Source organism: Bufo gargarizans, chromosome 5 (genome assembly GCF_014858855.1).
Source record: "Bufo gargarizans isolate SCDJY-AF-19 chromosome 5, ASM1485885v1, whole genome shotgun sequence".
In the NCBI taxonomy this organism is placed as follows: domain Eukaryota; kingdom Metazoa; phylum Chordata; class Amphibia; order Anura; family Bufonidae; genus Bufo; species Bufo gargarizans.
In genome coordinates this window covers 376,559,813-376,583,266 of record NC_058084.1, presented here as the reverse complement: position 1 = coordinate 376,583,266, position 23,454 = coordinate 376,559,813, and the positions used below count along the sequence as shown (strand labels likewise).

Genomic DNA, 23,454 nt, shown 5'->3' with positions numbered 1-23,454 from the left:
CGACTTTTGAGCACAAACAACTCGCTAAATCATTACGGGATGTCTGCCTGTCTAATGGGACCGTAAGTCAAAAATAGGAGTGGCTCCATAATATGGCTTTATGCACTAGACTGCATCCGTTTTGCAGTTTGCAAAATACAGTTGTGGCCAGTGTGCGATCCGTTTTTGTTTTTTTTTGTTTTGTTTTTTCCATATGTCCGTGCCGCAAAAGATAGAGCACATTAAAGTCAATTGGTCCGCAACATAATATGGATCCCACATAGGCCGCATCCGTATTTTGCGGATCCACTAAATGAATACGGTCATGTGTAAGCTATGAATGTCTGATAGATGGGAGCTTCACCTATCTCACCCATGGAGGTCCACCTTCCCTTTCCAGGTGGTCACTACATGCGGTCTGATTGAAAACAAGAGTTGGCTGGGAAACAGGCAAGGTGCTGTATCTTAGATGCCTCATTCACATGTCGGTGATTCACGCACGTGTGCTGTATGTGTTCTCCATAGACAGCACACATACCCATTTATCTTATTGTGGTTTTAGCACGGAAGCTTGCTCTATTTTGTCCATGTTCACTGATCCCTCTGGCCCATTATAGCCAATAGGAGGAGATGCTATGAAAATTATTTTTCATCTGTACAGTGTCCGTAAAACATGGATGACACACGGACTAAACATTGATCCTTCACGGGTGCATCACTGATTTTATCACAGACTTGTGAATGTGGCAAAAATTGTAGAAGCGAACAGGCAATATGGAAGCAGTGTAGCTTACTGACAAAACGGTGACATAAAGGATGTTTTTTATTATTATTTTTTGTCTCTCCTGCCACTCTGTGAGTGTTTTTATGACAATTCACTGTTTTTCTCTGTAGTTTGTTGGCTTCAGAAAGGCCCCTGTTGGATTCAAGAGCTTGTACGCCTGGCTGATTAAGACCCTAATTTCTTGAGTTTTGCGTTTCCCTTATTACTTCCTTGACCTGTTCCCTTTAGATGGCGCTGCACTAATTTACACATCGATAAAAGAGAGCAAAAATATTGACATTGTATATAAATATATTGTTCAGCAATTGTACGGATTTCCTTTCAACATGCCTGCTGTGGTTGTGGAGAAGGATGCAGTATTTATGTAAGTGCTCACGTCCTACGTATTTCTACTAACCCCCACCCCCTTGTGTGAAGGACTATTGACTATGGAGTTTTATTACGAGCTCTTTTACAAAATCTTTGTGTAAGTGCCGAGCATTTAAAGGGAGTCTGCCGGCTCATTTAGACCTGTTAAACCCCTGCCAGCAGCCTGCAGGTGACACAAATGGCATATAGAGAATACCTTCTTTTCTGATGTCGGAGGGTCCATACCCTCATAATTGACATCTCCCTTTTCTCTCAGCGTCATGCATCCCCATTCTGACATCTTGTGCAGGTGAGGTGCACAGCCGGCCGTTTCCAGGTATTTCGTACTGTGAACATTTGTGGTAGTACATTGCCCACATTCGGCGATGTACATTGCAGGCCGGGCTGTCCATTGTTGCACGGACTGACAGCCCCATGCAATTGAAGGGGGCCATTTTTAATAGCGGTTTCTCTGAAATTCATCAATTGGAAAAAGAAACTGCAATTTTTAACAACTTCTTTTTTTTTTTTTTTTTTTTTTTTGTGGCCTTATGGTCCTTACACATGTGAATTTGATGTTTTCTTACCAGTACAAAAATTGTCAGAATAAGCATTTTTTTGGGGGGGCATTTTCCCCTCATAAAGAAGGTATTGGCAAAAACCGTTGAAAAAGCAACAATAGCTTATAGTATGCTGCATTTTTTTGAAAAGAAGCAAGAAAGCCAAAAAAAGCCCCCTAACTTAAAGGATAACTGACACATTTAGACCTTAATTTCAATTTTCATATATGTAGTTACTAATAACATGATATTCCAGAATCAGTTACTATTAGACTGACTTACCCCATATTGAATAAGATTCAGCCCTTAGCAATCAGTCTGCATAAAACTGCAATTTCACTATTCAGTTAAGATGGCCACCACTGCCCTCACCCTGAGGCTAATCCCGCCTGCCCTCACTAGCCAGTAACAATAGCCCCCCAAAAGTGTCAGTACTCACAGCCCTCCCCCTAAAGGGTTAATCTCCTGCAGCACAAAGGGGTCCTCTTACCACATGTTGCTTTCATTTATACACTGAGCAGACGGCAGATCTCCCTTCCCTGGTCTGCGCTGCTTCAACTCTGCATTCTCCAGCTCTGCTGAGTGAGGGAGCGTCTGCCAAGCGCAGGGACAGGGAGAAGTGCACACAGCCCAGGCACTGTTATCAGCTGCTGGGGAGGACCTGGCTTTAATCATTTACTTACAGTCTCTGTCTGTCAGGAATGTGAGCCTGCACGCTACAGATAGACGGACCATGCCTAGCAACCCCATTTTAAGCACAGGTAAAAGTAGGCAATACAGGGAACAAAAATGTGGAGTTAAGGGGTAATTGAATACACAGTGAAAAGTTGAAATAGGGCCACCAAGGTTATATTAATCACCACAATCCAATACTCCCCCCAAAAAAACTGTTATCCTTTAACAAAAACTGCACTTGTAGAAATGTGCGGGGTAAGGTTTTATATGGTCATTCTTCTGACATTCCTGTTCTTCTCCAGTCCAGCAGGATGGGACAACGACAAAAAAATAGGAATTTTATATGAAAATCTTCAAACACTAAAACCGGATGACACTTTTGAAGATGTTATCACTAAACCACCTGTGAGAAAGGTAATTAATTCTGCTTTAATTTTCGTTTTTGCCTAAGGCTAGGGCTACAGGACGACATGTGTCACGCGACAATAAGTTGCGTGACACATAGGGCACAACTACACTGCAACATGTGTCGTGCGACAATTTTTATATTAGTCTATGGTGTCGCTTTGTGACATGCGACATACTGCGATACGACAGTCGCAGAAATATCCATCTCGGATAGATTTTTTGCTACTGTCATGTCGCAGTGCGACACCATAGACTATCATTATAAAAATTGGTGCGACACATGTCGTCGTATAGCCCTAGCCTAATGCTATAGAATTGTGTGTTTCAATGGATGACCACAGGACATGGATGTAAATAGAGCATACAGCACATGGCCATTTTATAAGAGATCAGATTCAGAATCTTGGCACCAGAAATGTATTCTAATGTTCTCTTTAAAGGGGACCGGTTACCTCCCCTGATGTGTAAATAATTGTATTCTTCAGGAAATGACAATTCTGGAGCATTTAAAATTATTCCTTTGTTATTCCTTCTAGAAATGTATGAATTATTAACTGGGTTTTGCCATCTGGGGATGCGTCCCCGCGCAGTCTGACACTGTCCAATCAGTATGTAAGGACATACCTCTGTGACAAATGGAATGCTAACACCCAGGTGTCAGTTTCTTCATACATACTATTAAGGAATAACAGGAACGACAAAACTCTAGAATGGCTTCGTTTTGGGGAATACAAGTATTTACTAAAACAGACAAGTCAAAAAGAACCTATCGGCTCTCCTAGGCGACGTTATTGTATTTATCATATGGCGGTCCGTTTCTATATTTCCATCACTAAGTGCGGATTTCCAAATCTGCAGCATGTCAATCTTATGTGCATTCGCCCGCATTGTGTGCAGGTGGCCTTACTGATACCCTGTAACACAGCTTCACATGCCCTTTTGCCACACCACCGACTGATAGAGTCCAGAGGAACTGCATGTGTGTGTCCACCTCTGAAAACTTATCATAGCTTCACATGGTGGTCCACCTTAAAGTAATGGGTGCGGCTGGGCTCCAACGGCCGGAGGGACAGCCCCTTGGGCTCCTTATTGAGGTAATTAGCATATTAATAAAAGAGATTTTATAGACCAATTACAAGACACAGGACAGTAATACTAGTATATTTTAATGTAAATTGTGGAGACTGATGTGGTGATGTTAATACCTCAGTAAGTGAAATCCAGGTGACAGTGTCCCTTTAAGTGTAAAACTTGTATACGTTGTGAAAGAAACTCCTTGGAGATTTATCATCTCCCTATGCCATTGTTTTGGCATTAAGAAACCCTTGTGACTAAGGCTAGGTCTACACGACGACATTTGTCGCGCAACATTTTGTTGCACTAATGTCGCGCAACAATTTTTAGAATGGCAGTCTATGGTGTCGCACTGCAACATGCGACATGCTGCGACACAACAGTCGCAGAAAATCCATTCGAGATGGATTTTTCTGCGACTGTTGCGTCGCAGTTGCAGCATGTCGCATGTTGCAGTGCGACACCATAGACTGCCATTCTAAAAATTGTCGCGCGACATTAGTGCAACAAAATGTTGCGCCCTATCCGTCGCGCAACAAATGTCGTCGTGTAGACCTAGCCTAAATCTAGACGTAGGTGGCGTTATTACGCCTCCCCCACCAGTTTCCGAAAAGTGTGATGTGGGTGGGGCCACTGGCGTAAATGATTACCTTAATCTACGCCAGCTATAGGCTGGAGAAGATTTCAGTCTGGTGCATGGAGGGCGGAGGAGGAATTAAAATAATGACCAGACCTGCACCTCCTCTGACATGTGACTGGCATGGCACATACCGGTCTTGATAAATAAGGGCCTCTGTTTTAATTGAATGTAAATACAAACCATTTTAATAATGAGGTGTTTCAATAAAAAACATAGGCTAACCCCTTTTTATGATTGAATATTGAGAATTGTTGAGTCTTGATTTGCTGTTTTTGGCAATATCTCACATTTATACCAGAACTGTACCTTCCCATCGCAGACCCTTACCGTGCTTACATTCCAACTTTTTTATTTTCCAGTTTGTTCATGAGAAAGAAATTTTGGCAGAGGATGATCAAGTATTCCTTACTAAGCAGCAGGTAGGTTCCCTGCAATAGTCAGGTCAGTTATTGCATTTTACTGATGACTGCAAGTTTTTACTTATTTCAGTGATCATTATCACGTGACCTCTAATTTATATATTTGCATATGCTTCTTTCTAGTCACAGCTTGCAAAACAGCCACCAACCTCAGCGGGGCGTCCAGTAAGTAGCGCTTTTGTGATTTGGTTATAGAACCATTTACCTTATAGGGGTTTTACAGTATTCTGTAAGTAACCCTTAGGCCTCTTTCACACGGGCGTTGCGGGAAAAGGTGCGGGTGCGTTGCGGGAACATGCGTGATTTTTCCGCGCGAGTGCAAAACATTGTAATGTGTTTTGCATGCGCGTGAGAAAAATCGGCATGTTTGGTACCCATACCCGAACTTCTTCACAGAAGTTCGGGCTTGGGATCGGTGTTCTGTAAATTGTATTATTTTCCCTTTATAACATGGTTATAATGGAAAATAATAGCATTCTGAATACAGAATGCATAGTACAATAGCGCTGGAGGGGTTAAAAAAAAAATAAATTAAAAATGTAACTCTCCTTAATCCACTTGAGCGCGCAGCCGGCATCTCTTCTGTCTTCTTTGCTGTGTGCAGGAAAAGGACCTTGTGGTGATGTCACTCCGGTCATCAAATGATCCATCACATGATCTTTTACCATGGTGATGGAGCATGTGATGACCGGAGTGACGTCACCACAGGTCCTTTTCCTGCACACAGCAAAGAAGAAGACAGAAGAGAAGCCGGACTGCGCGATCAAGTGGATTAAGGTGAGTTAAATTATTATTATTATTTTTTTAACCCCTCCAGCGCTATTGTACTATGCATTCTGTATTCAGAATGCTATTATTTTCCCTTTATAACCATGTTATAAGGGAAAATAATAATGATCGGGTCTCCATTCCGATCGTCTCCTAGCAACCGTGCGTGAAAATCGCACCGCATCCGCACTTGCTTGTTACCCTATAGCAGTGCCCCTGCTCTCCAGTCTAAGTGCTCCTGGAGACCTGTCCAATGCTTAGTGAACAACGTAAAAAGGCATATTGTGGTCACTAAGGGGTTAAGTCATTTTAAGGCACAGCAATACCTATTTGATTATTAATGTACTTTTATATGTATAATTGCACTGATATCGCGGGGTGTCTATTCCAGGGTCGAGCCTCTCTGGTGCAGCCTGCTGGTGAATGTCAGTATAGCACTGACATTAAAATACATTGCACTACAGGAATAGCACAAAGTATTTTAGAAACAAAAAACCTTATTAAATAAAGAAAATTCTAATTTGGTATTGCTGAGTCTGTAACAACCCGCACTACGCAGTTATCATGTAATGCATTCTGTAAGGTGAACGCCGTTTAAAAAAATAAATAAATAAATCTGAATTGCTGTTTTTTGCTTATTCGTCACCAAAAAAATGAATAAAAAGTGATCAAAACGTGATACCAATGAGAACTACAAGTCGTCCTGCAAAAATCAAGCCCCAACACGGCTCCGTATAAAGAAAAATAAAGTTATGGGTGTTGAGTTGCAGCTATGCAAATACATATATTCTTTTGGAAAAAATAAGTTTTTTTTATTGTGTAAAAGTGTTACAAAAACGAAAAAACGATATGTATTTGGTAACTCTGGAAGCATACTGACCCAGAGAGTAACATTATCATTATTATTTATGCCACAAAATTTATAACTAAAAATCTCATTGGCATTATTGCTGTTTTTTCCCATGTCCCCAGAAAGAGTTAATAAAAGTTAATCAGTAAGTTATATGTACCCCAATATGGCACCATTAAAAACTACAACTTGTCCCTGAAAAAAACAAGCCCTCCTACATCTACATAGACTGAAAAATAAAAAAAGTTATAGCTCTTGGAAAGCAACGATGAAAAAAAATCTCCTGCTCGTTAAGGCCCAAAGCAGGCTGGTCACTAAGGGGTTAACATACATATTATCCTGCACGGTGAACGCCACAAGGAAAAAAAAATAATATATATAATAATCAAAATTGCCGTTATCCCAGATTGCCCCGTTTTCGTGTACCAGCCAGGTCCGTTGGCGATTTGCTAGCATAACTGAGTGCTATGAGTATTTCCAGTTGTCACATTTTTTACTAGTAAATCACGGGCACTCCTATTATAAAAACGCTTCATTTTTACAATTAAGGCCTCATGCACATGGCCGTGTTCCGCGGCCGACAGCGGTCCGTGGTAACACGGCCTGGATTCCTGTTGAGAGCAGGAGCGCACGGCGTCTTTGGTTGCTATGACGCCGTGCGCTTCATGTCGCCGCTGCACTACAGTATTACACTATACGAGTGTATTACTGTAGTGCAGCGGCGGCATGAAGCGCACGGCGTCATGGCAACCAATGACGCCGCGCTCTCCTGCTGTCAACAGGAATCCAGGCCGTGTTACCACGGACCGCTGTCGGACGTGGAACACGGCCATGTGCATGAGGCCTAACAGAGTTTAAAAGTATGAGAATTCACAGATTTTCACTCATTTGATGCTGGTGATTGCGGCTTATTATTCTGAAACTATAAATTCTTGTCAGTGGTAAGTTACGGTTGTGTTATCACTACGTGTATGGCTACTTTTTAGGTGAATGAACAGATGTTTGTCCCACGTTTGCAATATTGTATTTTCTTACAAATTTTCCATTTTGGGACTTTTTTTTTATGTAATATAAATACGGAAACCTAATATATGCAGGAACAGTCTAAATGACATCATTTAATAAAATGATAATATTGTTTGCAGGACGCATCTCCTCGGGTACCTGGAGGCTCTCCAAGGACACCCAGCAGATCAGGGACTTCTAATGTGGCCAGCGTGTCACCAGTTCCTGCCGGCACCAAGAAAATTGACCCCAATATGAAAGGTATCTGCACGCTTCAGCAGACGAATGGTGTTAAAACGGAGAGGCGCTTGCGTTAACCATTTTCATTCTGTTTTCCTCACAGCTGGGACAACAAGTGAAGGAGTGCTTGCGAATTTCTTCAACAGCTTGTTAAGCAAGAAAACTGGGGCACCCGGGCCTGGCGGTACAGGCAGCCCTGCCGGCAATTCAGGGGGTAATGGTTTGCCAACAGCTGCCAAAAAACCAGGTACTCCACCTTTGTCTCAAAATAAATTGGTGGGCGGAATAGCAGATACCTCACTGGGAAAGATTCAGTGTAGGTTATGAAAGAAAGTAATACAAGATGGAGGGTGGTGCACTTTAAGGGGGGGTCTAGCCGATTAATAATCTGAGTGCTTTAAAAGAATAATATCTCATGTTATACCCTGTGGCTTTGCCCAGAGATTGGTGGCAGTGGTCACGTGTCCTTGCGGAGTGGAGTCCATGGGGAAATAGGGAAGCTTTAGATTTGGGAATCGGTTAGGTGAGAAATTATATATATATTATTATTATTATTATTTTTTGCATTATTATCTGGTTTTAAGACATTTTAAATGTCTGGGCAGTCCCGATCTTGACTTGTCTGTTTTGGTAACTATGTGCTTTCCCCATAAATAAAACATACTGGAGCATCTTTTCCTAGAACTCTGTGCTGTGCCATTCCTCTGTTATTCCTACTAGAAATGTAGGAATACGTTGACAACTGGGAGTTGCCATTCCACTTGCCAGAGGAATCTTTCCTTATGCAGTTATTTCCGGTTAGGGTACTTTCACACTTGCGGCAGAGGATTCCACACCCCTTTAGCCTGCCGGATCCGTCAAAACTTATGCAAACTGATGGCATTTGTCAGACGGATCAGGATCCTGATGCATACGACAAATGCATTGAATTGCCGGATCCGTCTCTCCGGTGTCATCCGGAAAAACGAATCTGGTATTTTATTTTTGTCACATTTTTTGCGGGCTGAGCATGCGCAGACCGCAATGTCGGATCCATTATGCCAGAACACTCGGGTCTGGATTCAGCAATAATGCATGTCAATGGGAAAAAAAAGTGTTCCGGAATTTTGGGCGGAGATAAAACCGCAGCATATCTCTGTCCTGAAAAGGCAAAAAGACTGAACTGAAGACATCCTGATGCATCTGAACGGATTACTCTCTATTCAGAATGCATTAGGATAAAACTGATCAGTTATTTTCCGGTATTGAGACCCTAGGACGGAACTCAAGTACCGGAAAAAAAAACCTCTAGTGTGACAGTACCTTAAGATGTTGTCAGATTGTGGCTGGACACACCACAGACTTGGTAACGCAATGGTGTCAATCAGATTACATCTATGACTTTCTTAACTGGAAAATGAAAGTTGGGGTGGGATTGGCTGCGATGGGCACTTTTGGATTTTATATATAAGGCTGGCAGGTCATTCCTGGGTTGTGATTTCAGGGACTCGATGATTGTCAGGGACAGGAAAGGCACCCTTTGTGGTCAAGGCATGTGTTACAGTGCAATGACTCAATGTAATGCAGTGCAGTTAGGGCTCATTCAGACGGCTGTATGCTGTCCGCAAAAATGCAGATCGTTTTTTTTTGCGGACAGTTCAGCATGTTTTTTCTATATTCTGTACATTATTATTCGAGCAACCGTTTTTCTGCTGTTAACAGCATTTAGAGATATACTTTACAGCAGCTACCAAGCTCTTTGTGCAGGGAGATGGAGGAGATAAGCTCTATCACTTCTTGTGAATGGTGGATCCTATGTGTGTGTATATATATTTTTATATAATATTTTATATTCTTAGGGATTGACTGTGGTAGGCAGGGTAAGCGGACGCAGTACAGAGGCAAAAACCAGTTTGTAAAGCAAAACTTCAGTGTTTATTCACACATAAGGTATAGAACAAAACACAAGTCACTTTGCAGTCTTGGTGTTTGTTCACACACACGAAAAGTTTATAAAGCAAGAAAGTGACCTTATCTCCTGGGTGTTAGTTCACACAATGCTGGTAGTTCTGCCTCGTCAAGTCCATAAGCAGGCTTTGTGTGGCCTGCTTTCCCCTACACCCGGGTCTCAGCCCTCCAACTCGGCACAAGCCTCAGATCCCAACACAGAGATCCCCTCTGCTGATCCCATCTATCTTTTAAAGGCAGCTAGGTGTTGCCAAAACCCCGGACCGGCACCTGATCAGATCCAGTCCGGTGTTTGACCCCACCTGGCCGCCAATCAGTCCAGCAGCACACAGTGGGAGGAAAATACCTGTTTTCCCAGACAATACCCTTCACTGTGTCAAGATATTTTATATAATCTCTTTCCTTGTAATCCTGCCTGTGATGATAATGAGATGACTGCTGAGATCAACAGAACAGAGAGTCTCAAGCTAATATGTAAATGCCAATCCTAGATTTTTAAAAAATCTAATAACATTAAAAGCACCAAAAATTATTAAAAATATGTCTAACATATTTTTAAAATTAATTAATTAACATATTAAAAATATGTCTAACATAACTTTGATATAAAAAATAGGTTGTTTTCTGATGACATATTCCCTTTTATGGAGAGTTCACACCTCCGCTTCATTTTCTGTTTTGATCCGTCAGAAGATCAGAAAAAAAGGATTCTGAAACAAAAAAAAAAAAAAAAAAACGATCCTGTTGCCTTAGTTTATATATATATATATATATATATATATATATATATTTGGCATCCGTTTTGAGCCATTTCTGTCTGAGATCCATTTTTTTAGATTTAAAAAAATAAATAAAAAATACTGCATGTATTCAAAAACAGATCTGAGATGGAAATGGCTCAAACGGATGCCAAATTTGCAACAGGATCCTTTTTTACAGGATGCTGTAAATAAAGTGAATTGTGTGCATAGGGGCTCATGCACGGGCATCATGTGACCTCCAACTTGAATGGGTCCGCGATCCGTCTGCATGGCAAAAAAAATACAGCACATTCTATATATATATTTTATTTTTTTTGCGGTGCGGAGGCATGGACCGAAATGCCACGGAAGTAGGGCTGAAACGATCATTCGAATAACTCGATTAAATCGAGTCAAAAGATCGTTTAGATCACGTGATCACGGAGCGGGAGTGAAATTAAGCGTCTCACTCACAGCTTCCGTGTCCTCCGGAGGCCAGAGAGGCAGGCACGGAGGAGGGAGGAGGGAGTCTCTCCCTCCCCACTGTGCGCGGCTGCCGCTGAAGACCAATGAGGACAGAGTAGGAGGAGGAGGGGAGGGACTGTGGCCACTGCGCTACCAATGACTGTGCCGGCCATATCCCACAGGGTCCCCCTCCTCCCCCCCCATCATTGGTGGCAGTGTCAGTTCCGATCGGAGCCCCAGCAGTGTAATGCTGGGGCTCCGATCGGTTACCATGGCAGCCAGGACGCTACTGAAGTCCTGGCTGCCATGGTATGTTAGTGAGCAGAGAGCAGCGCATTATACTCACGTGCGCTGTGGCCGGCGGTCGCTCCTTCTCATAGGTCTGTGCGGCGCATTGCTAATGCTGTAAGCATTAGCAATCCGCCGCACAGACAGAAGAAGGAGCGACCGGCGGCCACAGCGCACGTGAGTATAATGCGCTGCTCTCTGCTCACTAACATACCATGGCAGCCAGGACTTCAGTAGCGTGACTCCTGGCTGCCATGGTAACCGATCGGAGCCCCAGCATTACACTGCTGGGGCTCCGATCGGAACTGACACTGCCACCAATGATGGGGGGGAGGAGGGGGACCCTGTGGCCACTGCCACCAATGATTAATACTGGGGGGGGGGGGATGCGTTACAAGAGGGGGCAGGCAGATCAGAGGCTGGGGGGAGGGGGGGCAGGCAGATCAGAGGCTGGGGGGAGGGGGGGCAGGCAGATCAGAGGCTGGGGGGAGGGGGGGCAGGCAGATCAGAGGCTGGGGGGAGGGGGGGCAGGCAGATCAGAGGCTGGGGGGCGGGGGGGGCAGATCAGAGGCTGGGGGGAGGGGGGGAGGCAGATCAGAGGCTGGGGGAGTGGGGGGGAGGCAGATCAGAGGCTGGGGGAGTGGGGGGAGGCAGATCAGAGGCTGGGGGAGGGGGGGGCAGATCAGAGGCTGGGGGCAGGCAGATCAGAGGCTGGGGGGAGGGGGGGAGGCAGATCAGAGGCTGGGGGCAGGCAGATCAGAGGCTGGGGGGAGGGGGGGAGGCAGATCAGAGGCTGGGGGGGGGGGGCAGGCAGATCAGAGGCTGGGGGGAGGGAGCCAGATCAGAGGCTGGGGGGAGGCAGATGGAGAGAGAGTGGTTAATGGAGGCTGCAAGCACCACCTTGGCATGTATAAAGTTATTGGTTTAGAGAGGGGTTAATGAAGGCACCTCCAAGGTGCTTTCATTAACCTCTTCAAACCAATAACTTTATACATGCCTAATGCCAAGGTGCTTCCATTAACCTCTCCAAACCCAATGGGCATGTATAAAGTTATTGGTTTGGAGGGGTTAATGGAAGCACCTTGGCATTAGGCATGTATAAAGTTATTAACCCCTTCAAACCAATAACTTTATACATACCCAATTACGTACGTTATTTTAAGTAGCTTTTTCTTATTAGATTACTCGATGAATCGAGAAATATAATCGATAGAATACTCGATTACAAAAAATTTCTTTTCCTGCAGCCCTACACGGAAGCTCTCTGTAGTGCTTCTGTGGCCTTCCACTTTGTATTTTCCCGATTGCGGACCCATTGAAATATGCGGGCCGCAATATGGGCACACGTTTGTGTATATGAGCCTTATCTGATGCAACAGGATCTGTTCTTTCTGTTGACAGGTCAGATGAATGGAAAATAAAATGGAGATGTGAACTCTCCCTTAAAATGGGATTGTCCATGATTTTTATTTTTTAATGTCCCCCACCCCTCCCCTGTTCCTGCGGGACCTGTGAAGAGAGATGTACCCTTGCCCTACTGCACCATCCGGGCTCTGTGGCTCCCAGGCTGCCTTTACCAGACTTCCAGTACTTGCATGTAAACGTCAGGCATGGATGGGGTCACAGCACAGCTGCAGCCGGTGACTAGTCTCAGTAATGACGTGTCCCTAAGCAGAATGTGACCAAGCAGTCCTGCTTTGATGCACGTTACTGTTGAGGCAAGTCATGTATCTGTCTTTTAACTGTTTGCATAGACACATAGCTGTAGTTCACCCGATTAAAATGCTGTTTTTCTTTTGTTAATACGAGGCTCTGTCCCAGATGCAAATTAGGGCTTTGGTGCAATGGGAGCGTCGCCTGCTTTGATTGACAGGGCTAGGCAGTGGCAAAGCAGTGAGAAAGGAGCTGCCCACAAAAAGAGTAGTGCTTGGGTGTAATGGGCAATAGTGACACCCTCATTGTGGCAGTTGCCTAATTTGCATATTAAGCTAAAGTATCATAGGTCTCAAACAGAGCCTTGGATCAACAAAAGTAAAAAGATGATAATTACTTTTACCGGTAATTAGATTTTCCTTTTAGCCTCCAACAGCACCACCTGGAGGGTTACCCTGCCTTCTCAGGGACAGGAAACATTTGTCAATAAAACATTTTCAGTCAATAAAAGGCCTCCTTCCCTCTTACCTTCTCCAGTTAATAACCTAGGACTCAGAAGTTAATGCCACAGTTTAATAAGGTTTAATGTACAACAAAATAAATTATTGCATCAGAAAGAGTATACAACAGAAAATCTGTCACAAGGAGCAAAAATGGGCGGGAATTCTTTGTGCCGTTGTGGAGGCTAAAGGAAAATCAAATTACTGATAAGAGTAATTATCATCTTTTCCCCATGCCTACACAACGGCACCACCTGGCGGAATAACAGAAAACACCAGGGTGGGACAACCGCCGACAGCACCTCTTGGTTGGCTAGGGCTAGGACATCTAATTTGTAGTGCTTAAAAGAAAGTATCAGGGTTAGACCAGGTGGCTGCCCGACAAATGTCCTCCAGAGAAGCAGCAGCACCTTTAGCCAAAGAGGCTGACAATGCTCTGGTGGAATGAGCCCTTAACTAAGGCTACTTTCACACTAGCGTTCGATCGGATCCGTTCTGAACGGATCCGATCATAATAATGCAGACGGAGGCTCCGTTCAGAACGGATCCGTCTGCATTATTTTAGCATATAACAGCTAAGTGTGAAAATAGCCTCGTACGGATCCGTCCAGACTTTCAATGTAAAGTCAATGGGGGACGGATCCGCCTGAAGATTGAGCCATATTGTGGCATCTTCAAACGGATCCGTCCCCATTGACTTACATTGTAAGTCTGGACGGATCCGCACGCCTCCGCACGGCCAGGCGGACACCCGAACGCTGCAAGCAGCGTTCAGCTGTCCGCCTGTCCGTGCGGAGGCGAGCGGAGCGGAGGCTGAACGCCGCCAGACTGATGCAGTCTGAGCGGATCCGCTCCATTCAGACTGCATCAGGGCTGGACGGCTGCGTTCGGGTCCGCTCGTGAGCCCCTTCAAACGGAGCTCACGAGCGGACCGACGAACGCTAGTGTGAAAGTAGCCTTATCCGGAGGAGAAATCCCCTTTTCTTTTTCCCCTAAAGAATGATACATGACTTAATCCACCGAGCAATAGAGGCTTTGCTAGCCGCTTTCCCCCGATAAGTCCAAAATACTGAATCAGAAGTTGGTTTGAATTCCTCAAATTCTTAGTTGACTCTAGATACTGGAGCACACATCTTCTGACATCAAGATTGTGGAACAACTTCTCCTTTTTCGACCTCGCCCGAGAAAAAAAGGAAGGAAAAGATATTTCTTGTTGACAGTGGAATTTGGATACAACTTTAGGGAGAAATTCTGGAGCATGTTTTAAAATGATCCTACCTTCCGATATTGTTAGGTAAGGTGGCATGATGGAGAACACCTGAATCTCTCCTATTCTCCTAGCCGTTGTAATGGCCAATAGAAAAGCCATTTTAAATGTCAACATTTTTAAGGGAATATCAGTGATGGGCTCAAATGGGTAATGCATTAAAACAGACAAGACTAGATTTAAGTTAAGTCCCACGGAGGAACAGAAGATCTGAATTTTGGGGCGTAGCCTACGTGCTCCCTTTAAAAAATCTCCTGATTAGATCCAGATCTGCTAATTTTGTACCCATAAAAGCGCTTCGAGCTGCAATCTGAACCGTTAAAGTACTCATTGTCAGACCTTTGTCAAGGCCTGTTTGTAGAAAGTCTAGGATCAGACTGATGTTTGGTGACATTGAGGAGTCCCAGGTGTATTTTGCAAACCGAAGGAAAGCTTCCCAGGACCTTAAGTAAATTTTTGACGTCACCGGCTTTCTGCTGTGCATCAGAGTGGTGATAACCGCATCTGAAAGGCCCTTCTTGGTCCTCTCAACCTCCAGGCAGTCAGACGGAGCTGAGGAATGCTGGGATGAATAACTGAACCCTGTGACAAAAGATCCGGAAATCTTCCCCTGCCAATTTGTTTATCACCGGGAACTAAGCCCTCCTGGGCCAGAAAGGTGTTATATGATTTGGGCTCTCTCTTCTAGTACTTTGGGGATTAGCGAGAACGGCGGAAAGGCATAAAGTAGGCCTCTGGGCCAGGGAATTGATAGAGCATCCACTTTCAGTGGTCGGTCTTTTAGGGACAGAGTAAAAGTTCTTCACTTTCCTGTTCTCCCTTGATGCAAACAAATCTAATATTTTTTTTTGGAGAACCCCATTTTGCACAGATCTGATTGAACACTATCTGATTCAGACTCCAATTTCCTTCTTTTAGACATTTCCTGCTCAGAAAGTCTGCCACTAGATTTTCTTTTCCTCTTACATGGACCGCTGAAAGGTATAATAAATTCTCTTCGGCCCAAAGATCTTTTTTGCCAGCAGAGTGACAGATTGACTCTTTGTCCCTCCTTGTTTGTTCAAGTAGGCAACCGTGCTGGTATTGTCGGAAAGAATCCTTACATTACAACCGTATTGAGGGAGCAATGGCTTTTAGGGCCTGCCACACTGCATTAAGCTCTCACCTGTTGGAAGATGCTTGCTCCATATCTGTATTCCACAGCCCCTGCTTCATGGCACCCTTCATGTGTGCTCCCCAACCCTTCTTGCATCGGTTGTAATGACTTTTTGGTTAGTTTGACGCCATTCCACCCCTCGGGACAGGTTTTCCCGCTTTGTCCACCAGGACAGAGAGACCTTTACCCACGTTGGAACTCTTACTTTTTTTTTTTTTTTTTTGTTCAAGGACGTTTGTTTCTTGTCCCTTACCTGTAATAGGAAGGACTGAAGGTCCCTCGTGTGGGCCTGTGATCACTTTACTGACGGGATAGTGGACGTCATGAGCCCTAGGATTGTCATGATTTCCTGAATGGAGGGTATTTTCTGTTGTTTGAATCTTAGACTCTTGCTGCTTAATTCCTCCTGTTTCTAGGCTGGAAGAAACGCAGACATCTGATTAGAGTCTAGTAGTACTCCCAGAAAAATCCTTCTTTGTTGGGGAAGAAGACCCGATTTTTGTAGATTTTATGATCCAGCCTAACTGAGAAATGGTTTGTTACACTGGCTGGAGTTGGATCTGCAGAAAGCTTTCCGATGGTGTTGCAATTAGGAGGTCGTCCAAGTATGGAATCGGTAAAATTTCTGCCAGGTGGAAGAACTTTGCTACATCTGCCATCATTGGGGACAGGACAGGTAGATTTGTCAGGGTTGAATAGAAATCCTTTATTTTTTTCCCTTAGATGTTTGCCAGGAAGATCTGGATTCTTCGGGTCAAATCTAGGACGTCTCTGTCCGCAAAAGGAGCGTCTCTGGTGGAAGAATTTTAATTCTGTAGGGAAACCTTTTTTCCTGTCAGAAGCTTTCTCCAGGATGTCATCTAAGGCGGTGCCAAATATATGGTCTCCCTCACATGGCAGGGAACTTAACCAATTTTTTTGACGCTGTATCACCCCGACTGCTCTGTGGGAGGCATTGGATAAAGCCGGCGTCTTAGCTGAAAGCTTCACAACGTCCGCTGAGGCATCCGACAGAAAATTAGAAACTTGCTTAAGCATCGGGATGGACGCGAGAATAAGTGGTCTTCTAGTTGACCCAACCACAAGGGTAGTGTTCTAGCTGTGTAAGTGGCAGGAATTCCTGGTCTTAACATGGCAGTTGAAGACTCCCAGGTTTTTTTAAAGTAGAGATTCACATTTCTTATCCATTGGGTCTTTAAGCAACCCCAACTCCTCAAATGGCAGTAAGGATTTCTTGGAAATTCTCGCCACTGGAGCATCGACCTTAGGGGGTCTGTCCCATGTAGATGAATCTGCTTTCACAAACGGATATGTTCTTTTAAACATTTTGGACGCTGGTTGTCTTTTTTTCTGGGTCCTTCCACTCATTATGTATAAGGGATTTAATGTTGTTGTGGACTGGAAAAACTATTTTTTTCCTGTCTGCCAGTCCCAAAAACATTTGGTCCTGCACGGATAGGGGTTCTTTAGGTTCTTCCAAATTTATTGTAGCCCTGATTGTTTTTAATAAAGATTCTGTTTCCTCAATGGAAGAGTGGACGTCCCGAAGCATTTTCTGAGATATCAGCGTTTGCATCACAGTACACTTCCCCTTTGTCAAAGTCAGAGGCCTGTTCTTCCAAGATAGGGGCCTTAGATGTGGAGGCTCTAGGAGAAATGGTCGAAAGCTTTTCTTCAACCGCCGCTCCACTCTCCTCTTTAATCATGGCCCACAGGCTCTCTACTAGGTTAGGAGTTTCTTCCGAGACTACCTTATTGGCACATCTTGGGCACAAAGCTTTTTGGGAAAAAGCCTGGAGACCCTTTTTACATATTGTGCATTTCTTCTTTTGGGATGGTTCTCCTTTAATAATCTCTCTCCCCTAGAAAATATAATGTTGAGGGAGATTCCTAAGCAGATATTACTTTTAAGCCAAAACCGTCACCTAAGAGGAAATAGCCCCTTGTGCATAGATAAAATTAGTGACAAGTACTCATTTAACAGGGAGGAGGCTTACTGGGCCTAGAGGCATCAGTGGTCTTACGAGTAGAATCGCTGTCCGCCTGTAGAGACATGCTGTTTGCAGGAGTCGCGCTGTATCCACCATACACCTGGATACCATGTGAGCCCCGGCCTTCTTCATTTTAAACCTGCCTCTTTGCACCGTGCTGACGTCAGAGTTAGGACGCTGGTACCCACGTCATTGTGCGATGCCTGCATCACTCCTGATGTCACTTCCTCCCCCTTGGGAGAACCCCCTACCACTGCCTCAAGCGGTTCCTTCACCGGAACACGGATAATGAGCCCGGGGTTGCCAGCATGCGCTGGACTTACACCGAGAGGAGAGTGGAGCGATCCACTTTGCTCCGTGACCCCTCCTGCAGCAGCCCTCCGGAAGAAATGGGACAACCTACCACCAACAAGGCCCTGCATTCCACACTGATCCCACGATCCTGCCTTCAAAGGGACAGAAAAACAACTGGAGAAGGTAAGAGGGAGGGGGCCTTTTATTGACTGACCTCACAATTGTTTCCTGTCCCTGAGAAGGTGGGGTAACCCTCCAGGTGGCGCGGTGTGAGGAAAACAGATTTTAATTGGGTGAACTACAGCTATGCGTCTAGAGTCAGGGGTCAGCAACCTGAAGCACTCCAGCTGCTGTGAAACTACAACTCCCAGCATTCCAAATTGTTTAACTGTCCTTGTAACTCCCATAGAAATGAATATAGCATTCTGGGAATTGTAGTTTCAGAACAGCTGGAGTGCCGGAGGTTGCTGATCCCTGGTCTATGCAAACAGTGTGATAGGGAGGTCACTGGTGACAGATTCACCTTAAAAATAAAAAAATAAAAATCTTGGGCAACCCTTCTAATTGTATTTGGATTCACTAGAAACACCCAATTGTTCTCAGTTTTTTAAAAGCATGTCCTTTAAATCCCCCCTCTAATTCCCAGATGAACTTGACAGATCGCTGATCCCAACTGGGTCACCTGGTTCTGGTGGTACAGGCAGCCCTGGAGACTGTTCAGGAGATAAGTCTGCCAACAGCTGCCAAAACCCCAGGTATTCACCTTTTGTGTTGGTTTTAATCTTAGGTGTAGCAAATAGCGTTTACCTCTGTAGATGATGAAAAAATGGGAATAAAAGGGGGAGGATAGTATACTTGAAGGGGTTTTCCAGGATTTTGGCCCTTTTTTAATTACCCCTCATAGTGTGTAATGCCTAATGAAAGAATCATACTCGCCTGCTCAACTCCGCTCTTTTTGATGATTATTCTGTCCCTGGTTTACTGGCTTCAGCAGTGATGTGTCACCAGGTGGTGTGTGGCCCATAAGCCACACATACACAATGGTACCATAACTATGTGCAGGTGAGACACCATTGGGGACAATTCTTTTTATTTTATTACTGTGTTGTACTTATTTTGAGCTAAAAGTAATTTTTTCAATTGGTCTTTAATGTGGATTTTTTTTTTTTCTGTACAGAGCTGAGATGTTCTAGTAGCAGCCAGTGGATTTTTTCCGTCATCTGGGCAATAGAGGGACTCCTTATCTCTGCTCTCTGACATTAAAAATACTCATTATAGCTCAGTTCTTATCTTACTGAGTGTTGATGACCTCTTAGTAGTTTAGAGATCAGGTTTATTAGATGACTGGCACAAAGTGAAAGTACCAGTCACACATTTAGAAAAACAGTTAATCCTTTGTGACAGAACAGCTCAATATTTTTAATAAAGGCCATTTGAAAATAAAACTTTTAGCCAAAAATGAGTGAAATGCAATCATAAAAATTTCCTCCAAAGGTGTTCATATCCTTCAAGTAAGTACAGTACAAGTGGCCAGAGGCAGACCCTGGTATAGCTTTTGTGGTCAGACCTGGAAATTTCAGACCATCTCTGTGTACAGTCTCTCCCTCTAGAGCACAACTTTCAAGATGTTTCATAGATTATGTAACTGTAAAATGTTAATGAGTAGTTGTTGCATAGTTTATGTAATGTTCCTGAAACCTATTCAATATTGTCCTGTAGGCCAGAAGCCGGTGTTAACGGATGTTCAAGCAGAGCTGGAGAGAATCTCACGTAAACCCGATATGGTATCCCCTACATCACCAACCTCCCCTACAGAAAGTGAAGGATCTTGAAGACTGCACATTCATCTTTGGAGCTGTGTAAATTTGCCTCTGCATTTACCTTTCTTCCTGATTGTGGAACAGCAGAGACAGAAACTTTTTTTCCCTGCCCCCCCCCCCCCCCCTCTCAAAGTGAAGACACTCATTCATCGTTTTGATATATCCCAAATTAACAAAATCTAGCTGTGGGATAATGAAAATCATTTCTGGTCTGAGTTTTTTATTTATATTTTTTTCCGGCACAGATTGACTTTTTCCGTTCATTTGGTTTATTTTGTCAAGCCACTGTTTGGTAAAACTACAATCCTTTTTAGTTACTTACAGATATGAAAAAAAATGGACATGAATACAATGGCAATTTAATAGGCTACTGAGGGTTTACCATTTTCCAACGAGGAGATTATGGAAAATATTATGGTTCAATATCTCTTTTTATTGAAATATAAAGTACGTATTAGCATAAAACTAGAGAATGCTTTCATGAGAAGGATGTCTATATCATGTATGAGGAATAAATCCTTCAGGGTAAGCAAATTACAAAGCATGTAACAATAAAGAGATTATGGAAAATATTAAAGGGGTTGTCCAATTTTCTCATATAGGTGACCTATCGATATGAAAAAAACGGACAAGCCCTTTAAGAAAAAGGTTCTGCTTGTTTGTCACAGAAATGGAGGACGGAGGCAGTTTGTGCGCTTTGTAGAATACAAAACTCAACACCGAACTTGAGGAATGAAAACTGGCATTAAAATATTGCTGCTGTGCTCCACAATACAATGACCTACGGTATGGGCAGGTTCTATTACCAGATGACTGCAGGCACTGAACTCCTATTTTGTATGATTTAGCTTCACTGTGTTGTATTACACTAACGTCTCCCGATTTGTGTCTCTACTGTGTACAGCTCTGCACTAGCCGGTGCGCTTCACTTTGGTGGTCACAGAGTCCTGTCTTCTACAATCAGTTAATAAAGTTGTATTTATTATCTGCATAGATTTAATTTTTTGGGTTATTATTATTACGTTGATTTATTTCAATACATTGGCCTTATTTTAGTTTTCTTTAGTTAGAATAAGTACTACTGAGAGGGCAAAGTATTATGTGTAATATCAGCAGGGATATCCTTTCTAGATGGCTTCTACAGGCATGACTGGACACACGTTTCTTAAGAGTACTACTAATATGCTTTAAAACCAAAATCTTTCACTTTTTATGTAGGCGTCTCTGGTGTCGATTTCATAAACTGATTATGTGATGTCAGAATCTGAAGTTGTCCAATTCACCTAACCCACCCCAAACTTACCAAATTTAAATAGCTGCTGTTTTTAGAACCTCCAAATAGTTGTATTGTAGACGAGGTGAACTGTTGTCACGTCTGATCTTGGATCCTTGAATTCCACCTCTAAACACCAGAATCTGTGTATCCTAAGCACAGAAGTATATTTATTTTACCCATCTTTTGCAAATTGGTCCTTCATAATTTGCATTGGATCGGTTAGTTTCTCAGATGGGTTTCTGGTTTTTGCAATTGATAAAAGTTGCCAGGAAAAGTGCATGCTATATGAATTAGACTGTTTCTTTCCTCTACGATTTTGTGTATATATGACCCATAACTTGATTCCATATGTATTTCAGTGCCAATTCTCTCCTTTTTAAGAAGGATATTAATGGATTTTCCGAACATTGAATTCAGTTGCAACAATTTGTTGTATAGTGATATTGTACCGACACAATGGATACTCCCAAAAATGTACTTTCAGCAAAAAAAAAGAAAATATATCCATGAAAACTCTTGGTGCGTGGCTTCTTTCATAACAATTACTGGAACATTCCGAAATATATAATCTCTTACTTACATTACAACTAATACTAAACTGAAAACATTCCCTGTAACAAATGGGTACCCGTCAAGCTCAGTTGTGTGCATACTATTAAAGGGATTATGCCATGATGTTAAAAATGAAAATCTGACCTCATGCAGTACATGACAGTCTCTTCCTAACCATGCTAGAACCAGCCCTGTACCTCACATGGATCCAGAGATCTCCCCATTCAATTGCTGTGCCCTATTATCTTCAGCCTGGCGGCTCCGGTGGTGTGTCCTTTCTGCTGCAGCTCTCTCCCTGTAACTGTCACAGCTTCTAACATATGGCTGGTGGGAGCTGAAGATTTAAACTGAGCACGTTGAACTAGCTCAGTAGGAAATGAACAAACAGCAGGTGGCGCTATACAGATACATTTTATTGAATAGCTCACTGGTTATACTAAATTCTTATTTAAACTCAATTTCAAAAGTATTCAGATCCAGGTGCTGGTTTGAAACATGTAGAATATGTTTTGTGACACAACCCCTTTAAGGAAAGTAGAAAAGAAAACCTACCCATCAATTTGATGTGTGAAGCTACACAGTGTCAATGGTTGGTGCATACTGAGTAATTTCCATATAGCGAACGGCTGTGCTGGAGAACATGGAGGGTTCCGACAAGAAAAATATGTCTCCAAAGTGTTGGAATAGAAAGATGGTTCTGAATAGCTAGTAGGCGTTAATATTAACCTCTAAAGGACACAGCCCCATTTTCAAATCTGACATTTTACTTCCATTGGAACGCTTTTACCTAATCCAAGTGATTGAGACTTTTTTTCTTGACAGTTTGGGGCAGATTTACTAATCCTGTACATGGTGTAAACTTAGGCCTTCTAGAAATGTATCAAATTTATCACAGGGGCTCAGACGGGATGATAAATTTGGGGCTTGACTAGACTCTTCATACCACTTATTGGTTTGGGTAGTCTGCAGCAGAATGGTGTATTGTAGGTCATACAAATTTTCACGCTAAGCCCCATTTTCAATCTGGCCACACATGCCTTGGTTGAGCTAGGTACAGATGATTTCTCTAAAACTGCTAACCCAGCTTTCCTAAGACCATGAAAAGCGAATCTGCCTACCTATGGCACTAATTAATAGTGAGAAGGGGGGCTTTATCTTAGCAGATTTAGTATTTTGCAGACTATTACAGCTTCACATGGTGGTAACCCAGCTTTCCCAGGACCATGAAAAGTAAATATGCTATGGCACTTTTTGGAAGTAAGGATAATACATTTTTAGTTAGCAGTCCCTACTACTGGTCCATATACTTTATTTTACTCACTTATATTGCGCCAACCTATTCCACAGCTCTTTACAGGCATTATTATTATTCATTTGTTAACCAGTTTTTCCCAGGACCTTGAATTACAAATCTCTCTAGCAATGCTACAGTATGGAGGATTTCTCACTGGGTCCACTTAGGACCATGAAAACGAACAATTTTTTTTTCCCCATGTCTGTTTTTTGGGGTGCACCTGCAGAACCATTCACTTCAATGGGGCCGCAAAAAAAAAAATGGAAATGACTCTGTGCATTCCATAAGCGTATGTCCGTTCCAAAGAAATTGAACAAGGATAGGACTGTTCTATTAGAGGCCAGCTGTTCCATTCCGCAAAATACGGAATACATGTGGCTGGTATCCGTGTTTTGCGGATCCACAATTTAGGGGCCATAAAACATCCAACGATCGTGTGCATGAGTCCTAACTTGGCTTTT

At 43.2% G+C, this 23,454-nt stretch overlaps 1 protein-coding gene across 2 annotated transcripts in view; it reads left to right on the top strand.

Moving 5' to 3' along the window:
• The window catches only part of DYNC1LI1 (dynein cytoplasmic 1 light intermediate chain 1), a 50,973-nt gene extending 29,310 nt beyond the window's left edge, over positions 1-21,663 (top strand). Inside the window, exons 7-14 of one of the 2 annotated variants that reach the window (XM_044293334.1) lie at positions 992-1,127; positions 2,649-2,760; positions 4,828-4,887; positions 5,011-5,052; positions 7,651-7,771; positions 7,854-7,997; positions 18,698-18,806; positions 19,771-21,663. In XM_044293334.1, coding sequence (XP_044149269.1) covers positions 992-1,127; positions 2,649-2,760; positions 4,828-4,887; positions 5,011-5,052; positions 7,651-7,771; positions 7,854-7,997; positions 18,698-18,806; positions 19,771-19,825 — 779 coding nt within the window. In that variant the 3' untranslated portion in view covers positions 19,826-21,663. The remainder of the gene's footprint in view (positions 1-991; positions 1,128-2,648; positions 2,761-4,827; positions 4,888-5,010; positions 5,053-7,650; positions 7,772-7,853; positions 7,998-18,697; positions 18,807-19,770) is intronic. The other variant, XM_044293335.1, reaches the window with a different exon arrangement.
• The last annotated feature ends 1,791 nt before the right edge of the window (positions 21,664-23,454 follow it).